This window comes from Hordeum vulgare, chromosome 3H (genome assembly GCF_904849725.1).
Source record: "Hordeum vulgare subsp. vulgare chromosome 3H, MorexV3_pseudomolecules_assembly, whole genome shotgun sequence".
NCBI classification, from domain to species: Eukaryota; Viridiplantae; Streptophyta; class Magnoliopsida; order Poales; family Poaceae; genus Hordeum; species Hordeum vulgare.
The window spans coordinates 381,325,534-381,333,036 of record NC_058520.1 but is presented as its reverse complement, the minus strand read 5'-3'; the positions used below and the strand labels follow the sequence as shown (position 1 = coordinate 381,333,036).

Here is a 7,503-nt window from a genome sequence, read left to right as displayed (position 1 = left end):
CAAGGCACCCCAAGGTAATATTCAAGTAATACCCAAGCATCTAAGCTTGGAGATGCCCCGGATGGCATCCCCTCTTTTGTCTCCATTCTATAGGTATGCCACTTGGAGTTGTATTTTTATTCATGACAGGATATGAGTTTTGCTTGGAGCATCGTTCATATTATATTGATGATGTAAAAACTCTTTGTTCACTTCAAAATAATTTTTCAAACTAAAGAATGGCAAAAAAAATCAATGTGGTAGCTGGATGTGATCCCACAATAATCATAAAAGAGCAAAAAAGGTGTGGTGGCACTAAATACAACTCGATGTGATCTCACAAGCATAAAAGAACAAAATTGAAAAAATATGCAATGCCACTAAATACAGTTGGATGTGATCTTACAAGCATAAACAATCAACATGGTGCGTGGTGCGCGGGAGATAGGGTGAGGCGATCACGACAGGGGGTAAGGCATGTGGGGGCGATGGGGTTAGCCAAGGCATCGACATCAACAGCCTTGATCGAAGGGATGTCAGGTCTTAAGATCAACTTTGATAAGAGCGAAGTTATCATCGTGGGATACCCCGAGGCTAATAAACAAAGGATTGCAGATAACCTAAATTGCAGGTTGGTCGCCTTCCCTATTGATTACCTGGGCATGCCACTCTCAAACACTAAGGTCCTCATGAGTGCGTTTGACCCCCTTGTGGATAAGGTTGGAGAGCGGACGGAACCCTGGTGTGGTACATTTTCCTGCAAGGGAAGTAAGACCGTCCTAATTGGCTCCAACCTCTCCAGCCTCCCATGTATATCATAGGGTTATGGTCCCTCCCCGAAGGGGTGCATGCTTCGTTCGACAAAGCCCTGGCCCGCTTCTTCTCGCAGGCGATGAACGGCCGCCAAAATATCACATGGTAAAATGGGCCAACATCTGCCTCCCTAAGGAGTGTGGCGGGCTTGGGATCATGGCGTCCAGCCGGATGAACGTCACCCTCATGCTTAGATGGGTCTAGCGGATCATTTGCAATGACGGGGGCCTTTGGCTTTAGCTTCTTCAGGCCAAGTACCTTCAGGGCTTGCCGCTCTTAGTGTGTGACTCTATGGACGGTTCCCAGTTTTGGTGATCCATCCAGAAGATTAAACACGAGATCCGACTGGGTCTGGCGTTCTCCCTAGGCAATGGAGATGGGACCCAGTTCTGGTTGGATCCTTGGGTTCAGGATAACCCTCTCTGTAGGATGTTCCCACGGCTATTTGCTATTTGTGCCGACTCCTCTCTTCGGGTCTCGGGTGCGATACGTTGAGGCTAGTGGAACATCTTGTTCCGCCGGTCTCTGGGTCCCGCGGAAGTACTTGAATGCACCAATCTTTTGGCACCCTTTCGCCTCTCATCGGGAGATGCCCGGATCAGGCCCGTTGGCTCCTCTCTCCTTCGAGAGGCTTCTGTGTGGCTTCGACGTACCGTGCCCTTTATCGTACTCCTACCGTCCGGTGGACCGCGCCCCTCTCGAAGGCGCCACTACCGCTGAAAATCAAGATCTTCATCTGGCAGCTGTTGAGGGATCGCCTACCATCCGGTACGGAGGTGATCAAGCGGCATGGCCCGGGAATTGGGCTATGTCCCTTATGTCATGTCGCGGGAAACGGGACTCACATCCTATTCTCTTGTACGACTGCTAGGTCCCTCTGGATGTTTGTTCGGGACGCGCTTGGGCCACAGTGGACGGCCTCTGACCTGGCTGAGTTCTTGCAAGCCAAGGCAATGCAGTCGGGCAGCAATAAGCGCCTTTTCTAGCCGATCTTCACAACGATGTCATGGATCCTTTAGACTACGAGAAATAAGATGGTGATTAAGAGGATTTTCTTGCAGCACACCTCTGATGCTTTTTTCAAAATTTTCATTTTCCTGCAGCACTGGCACCCGTTGGTTAGGTCAAGGGATCAAGCGCGCCTTGGGCGGATGTTGAATGCGTTTCACACCTCAGCTCGCAGTCTTGCCCAACCGCCTTCTGCCAGATGATATGACCATTTGGTGGCCTTTTTTTCATTTCTTCTTCGGGTTTTTTGGGTTTGCTTGTGTTGTGGCCCCGGCAGATAGTGGATTTTATGTTGGTACCTCTAGTTATAGACTTGATGCTTTATTTATAAAGCGGGACGAAAGGCTGTTTCGAGAACACTGCAACTTGAGGTAACTACATAAATAAGGTACGTGTGCAACGACATACCGGAGTCTTCATGCACGGGAAAAAATAGCAGGGTACTCATGTGACGCGGATCTACATACACATGGATTAAACTGAAGTACGAAGCACACGCATACAATGGAGAGACTCGGGAACAAATATGTTACGGAGAAGGCCACCGTAAAGCAGCAGTCGACTAGCCATCTAGTTCTGCTTTCGCCGCATCTATGGGTTCAGAACTGCATCGGCACCGGCGTTCGCAAGGCGAGACCGCGTCGGTGCAGAGCTCATGGGGGCAGATAGACTCTGCTGCCTCTGTCCCCAACTTCCTCATTACCCTCGGAGACGTGGTAGCGACGAATATGCCGCTCTTATGATCAAGGGCACTCGGAATATAGCAGCACGCTATTCTCGTTTAAGCGCCTCTGGAACTGTGCCAGACGATCTTGTAAATCCACAATTCCAGCAGCTTTCTGTGAGAGGATACCGCTTAGTCTTGTAACGTAGTCGTCCAGTTGGTTGCCAGGCTGATCTGCTTCTATTAGTAAGTTCATCTCCTGACCAAACAAGGGGCCATTCACACGTTACGGCAAGATAATACGATGACCAGTTACAGGTAACGCAATTTACCATTCTAGGCGACTAACCTCTTTAATTATGTCCAGGGTCTCTTCCACCTGCTTTCTGTGAACACTAACTAAATCTTCCTCTTCCTGCACCAGTTAACAAACGTCAAAACCTAACCCAGGTCATATTGTATAAACGAAATGATGCAGAGGCAATAATACTGTACCTGAAGGAGGTCATTCAGATGGTCATCTTCGTCTGGCACAGCACTTCTAATTGGGTAAGCAACAGAATTTCTCATATTATTCTCGGAAGCCGGATCTCTACCCTTCTGTGCCTGTTTCCTTCCCTGCTGGTACAGTGTACCTGGTACAACGGCTATGCCTGTTGCTGCAGTACCTCTGTTCCTTTGTTCGTTGAAATAACCAGTATTCGCCGAACTGAACTCAGTGTCTTCCCTACCCTTGGGCATTCTATCCACATACGATGGCGATGGCTGTTCTTTGGCATACTGCTGCTTGGGCCAACCAAACTTACCCCTTTCAGTGATATCATTCATTACCTCGGCTGGAGAGAAAGAGGGTACAACCGGAGCCAATGGCGAAGGACTCGACTCTCGTAAAGGTGCAGCAGCCAAAGGCACATCTTTCTTGCTGTTGCTTCCTTTTGACAGACTCTTCACTCTGAAGATGAGAATATGTTACATGTGTTACATGGACAAAAAGCAGCTACTGCAACATAAAGAATGAATAAAGATAATTACCTATCAGCATATCTCAATGTGTTCAGTGTATGTTCACAAGAGCCAGAACTAGGGGAAATGCATGATATCATGACAGTGCGCGAGTCTCCAATGAATGAATCTCGCAAAACTTCAGTCAACTTGCTACCACGGAAGGGAATATGATTCTGATCATTATCAAGTGCTCTGATGCATTCCTTTAAAGCAAGCAAACTTTTATTGATCTCAGCACCCTCAATTCTGCATAACATTTTTTAAAGCACTTCAGTGTTAGCAAAATACATATGTATACTCCTATCATAGAAGAAAGTTTTGTAAGATAACCTTGTTTGTTTATCATTTTCATTTGTATCAGCACCACGCTCACTGCCAGCCAGGTCAATAAACGACAACTTGCCAGCCAATCTGGGTGGCTTAGACTCATTGCCATCAACACGCCGTTTGATAGCAAGCTGAAGAATGGCATGAGATCGTGATGACTCCTCATTTGCACCAGTTGTACCAGTACTTCTGGTGGCATTACCTCTCTCAATCAACTCCTTGATAGTTTCAAGATCAGACACCCTGTACTCTTGTAAACCAACAATGCAAACTTTCTGTTTTCCATCTTCTCTCATGCAAAGTTTACTACATGAGATAATCATTGTTCAGAACTGAAACATCATTGGCTTTCTGCATAGACTTTATTTATAAACGTAAGAGATTTAGGTATAATGTACCTCCTTTCATTAAGCAGATCATATAATTTTCCTCCATAGATCTCAAAGAAACTAAAAAATAACTGAAACCCCTGATTACGATATGTATGGTGCATTAGTCTCAAAATGTCTTGGGATGCCTTTAGAGGAAGTGGTCTCATGGTGTAGGTTTTTCCACTACCTGGATGGACAATGTAAGTTAGGAGTTGTCTTTAGTCTGCTGCAATTTTAGACATGCATCTAGAGGATGTTGGAGATATACCGGTTTGTCCATATGCAAAACAAGTTGCCTTTGTACGATTAAAAATAGCAGGAACCACCGGTTCCACTGTTTCACGATAAACCTGTAAATAGAATGAGTCCAGGTTGTTGAGAATAAATATATAATGCCTAATACTACAATTATATAGAATATGCGGATTGCTGATCACCTCATCATTTGAAACGTCCTCATCCAAAACAGCGTCGAACACAAATCCATGCTTTTCAACATACTCAGTGAGGTCAACCTGCAGAATTATGTGCCAGGCATGAAGCAATGAGAATAGACTGTCAGTAGCAAGTTAAGATCATATGGACAAGTAAAAATAAGGCAGAATGATGGAGATAACAAGCTTGGCACAAACCTTAAGTTTAGTCTCATGGACAGTCAAAGAATTTTGTTCAATGTCTATGATATCTTCTTCTTTCTTCGATATCTCCTTTTTGTTCAGAGGTCTTTTGCGCACCTGCATTTAACATTACACATCAAAACTGTAAAAAGTATATATCCTCATAGCTTTGTATGAGCCATTGAGAAAGATTCAATCATCGGGCAAGACAAACAAACATACCACCACTTTGATTTTGGCAACAGGTGCTGCCTTCTCTTTTTCAGGGAAGGCCTTGAGGTAGTTACTTTCAGCAAAAACAGCAGACTTGCTCATCTGCTTGTCTGTACCGAAGCTCATATCCGAATCTTCAAAGCCTCCTCCATTGGCATAACCAAACTTTTCAGCACCATCATACATTCCTTGTACTTGAAACTGTACGTACATATGAATTCTAGTTAATACAGAATTTACAATGTGGGCAATATTATATGACCATTGCTGCAACATAAAATATTTTGGTTTACCAATGATCCTTCATCAGCATATTAAGTACACTACACTATCTAATCTAAAGAACTAAATTTACAGAAATCAATAGCTTATAGTTATGTCGAACCATACAGTGTACGGATTTTCTTCTCCTGAAAAGGAAGGTCAAAACCTCCCAGTCTTTGCATCCCCTGTTGAACTCAGCCATAACTTCATTAAAATAGATGCAAGGCATAGATGCCGAAGCATATATTTGCAAGCAGAGTACATGGCGTGGGCAGCATTGGCAGAAACATGACCAAAATGAAACCCAACAAAAAAACACCTATGGATGCAATGCCACCTGCCACGTCTCACCAGCTAGCTAAAACCGTACCAAACATTTAATTTCGCACAAGTAGCTGAAATTCACCTAAAAAAAGACCAATGCCAAAACAAAAACTAAACAGTCTTAGTTTGCTTTCATATGCCAATAATCCAGAGAAAATTAAAAATACTTCTGAGGACCCATGCGACCATGCCTCGACAACTGGATTCAGAACGTCAGATCAATAACACTTCCTACAATCAAGAATATTACTGTATAATCTAACGCAGCCACAAGGAGATCATCAGAACAGAAGCAGTACTTATAACAATTGCAGCTCTCGTCTTACATCGGGGATAAGCTCGGTATCAAAGGCATGGAGATCGAGCAGCCCGGGGCTGAGCTGGTGCCTCTGCCCCGGAGACTCCCCAGCCGCCGCGTCCCCTCCGCGAAGCCGTGCCGGCGTCGCTGGGTCCACCGACACGAAGATCTCCCCGTCCCCGCGGCGCAGGCCGCCGCGCTGCACGCAAAATCACTCCAAATCCAAATTCATGAGCTGACCGGAGATCACGCGCTGCACGCAGATCTCGAGGAATCGTTGGCCGTACCTGGGTCCACCTGCCGGCACCGCCAGCCGTCCCGGCATTGGAGGGGACATCGAAGAGGAGCTGCTCCGAGGTGTAGCGCCGGCGCCCGCTCGCGTTCATAGCCACCGGCGAGGTAGGGCTCGGGCTGCCGGTGCTGCCCGGTGGACTGGGGAGCAAGGAAGGCAGGAAATGGGGAGGAGCGGGGAGGAGCAGGGGACAACGGGAGGCGGAGCGAGTCGTAGAAGAGGGGAGTAGAGTAAAGGCCTCTCGTTTCGGAGAGCAGTGGATTTGCGGTTTGCACCCTAGATTTCGACTGACGTTGCGCTTTCGCCCCCCAGTTTGAATTTGGAGTGGAAATCAAGGGAACGGGTAGGAAGGGGAAAGTGGGCCGTGATTTGGGGCGAGGGGACCTTTTCTCTTTCGTCCCTGCAGCTTTTTCGGTTCTGGTTAGGCAAGGCCTGTCACCACGGCTGGTTGGTACAGATTTCGTTTCCTTCCTTTTGCTTAATTTATTTATTTATATACAGTAAAAAATCCCGATTTTTAATGAGAGTTAGGTCCTACTAGTACGTCAACTAATGGGGTGCATAATATAGTTCTCCCCGTGTGGACACTATGCCAAATGGAGCTTACATGATCTTTACTCTTCTGTGTGACCCTTGGCCTAATAATGAGGTACCATTGGTAGGACCCTGCCCTAGGTACATATCCCCGTCATTAGCCCCCGAATGAATCGGGGTTCGAGTGATGAAGGGGTCGATGTAAGTTCTTGTTGAGTCGTGCTGACCTTGGTCATTTTCCTGGGATTGATAAAACTCGGGTCGACTGAAATCTCCGTCATTCGCCTTGATCGATTCTGTTGTAAAGTGTGCCCGAGTGATTTTAGATGCTTGGAGTTATTCTGAGTGACTGACGGGATCTTTTGATATGAAGGATCACTGCGGCAGGCCCGGATCTCACGGGATTCGAAATTTCGGTTTCCGCACGCCTCGCAGGGATGACGCAACTGTGAGGGCAAGTGGAGCAACGACGCATCGATTATCGCACCATCATCCTCACCACGCGTCACGTCTCCTCTCATATCGGGATAAGCTGAGATCTGGGGGACCCACCAGTCGGTGACTGAGTCGGTCGGCTATAAATATGCGGCTGGGGCTAGGGTTACGGCTGCGCCTTGATCTTTGATCTCTTCTTGCTTTTCCTCCACCTTCGTCCCACAAGCTTTGCTCAGGATTTCCTTCACCACGGCAGCCATGCCGAAGAGCAAAACCTCCAAGCTCGAGGGTGCCAAGAAGGGCGGCAAGGGGAGGAAGCCAGGTCGGGCCGCAGTGCCATCGGGGTGGATACAGGGGTA

At 46.9% G+C, this 7,503-nt stretch overlaps 1 protein-coding gene across 2 annotated transcripts; it reads right to left on the bottom strand.

The window, feature by feature from the left end:
• Positions 1 to 2,148: 2,148 nt before the first annotated feature.
• LOC123443919 (kinesin-like protein KIN-13B) lies at positions 2,149 to 6,420 on the bottom strand. Of its 2 annotated transcripts, XM_045120482.1 has the most exons (12): positions 6,171 to 6,420; positions 5,912 to 6,082; positions 5,007 to 5,198; positions 4,800 to 4,901; positions 4,605 to 4,682; positions 4,436 to 4,517; positions 4,195 to 4,354; positions 3,800 to 4,102; positions 3,497 to 3,715; positions 2,960 to 3,416; positions 2,814 to 2,879; positions 2,149 to 2,723 (listed from the first exon to the last, which is right to left on the bottom strand). In XM_045120482.1, exons 1-12 carry the CDS (start codon positions 6,267 to 6,269, stop codon positions 2,544 to 2,546), a joined length of 2,109 nt encoding a protein of 702 aa, XP_044976417.1. In that variant the 5' UTR covers positions 6,270 to 6,420; the 3' UTR covers positions 2,149 to 2,543. The 2 variants fall into 2 exon arrangements, with proteins under 2 accessions (XP_044976417.1, XP_044976418.1); XM_045120483.1 differs by lacking the exons at positions 5,912 to 6,082; positions 6,171 to 6,420 and adding an exon at positions 5,388 to 5,551.
• Between the last annotated feature and the right edge of the window lie 1,083 nt (positions 6,421 to 7,503).

What these genes read in the sequence shown, in the direction of transcription:
- LOC123443919 (XM_045120482.1), bottom strand. Translation starts at nt 6,269, where the DNA reads ATGAACGCGAGCGGGCGCCGGCGCTACACCTCGGAGCAGCTCCTCTTC. An exon ending in GATCTGCTTAATGAAAGGAG is followed by an intron (nt 4,103 to 4,194) that starts GTACATTATACC and finishes TATCTCATGTAG; the next exon opens with TAAACTTTGCATGAGAGAAG. An exon ending in ATCTGAATGACCTCCTTCAG is followed by an intron (nt 2,880 to 2,959) that starts GTACAGTATTAT and finishes TAACTGGTGCAG; the next exon opens with GAAGAGGAAGATTTAGTTAG.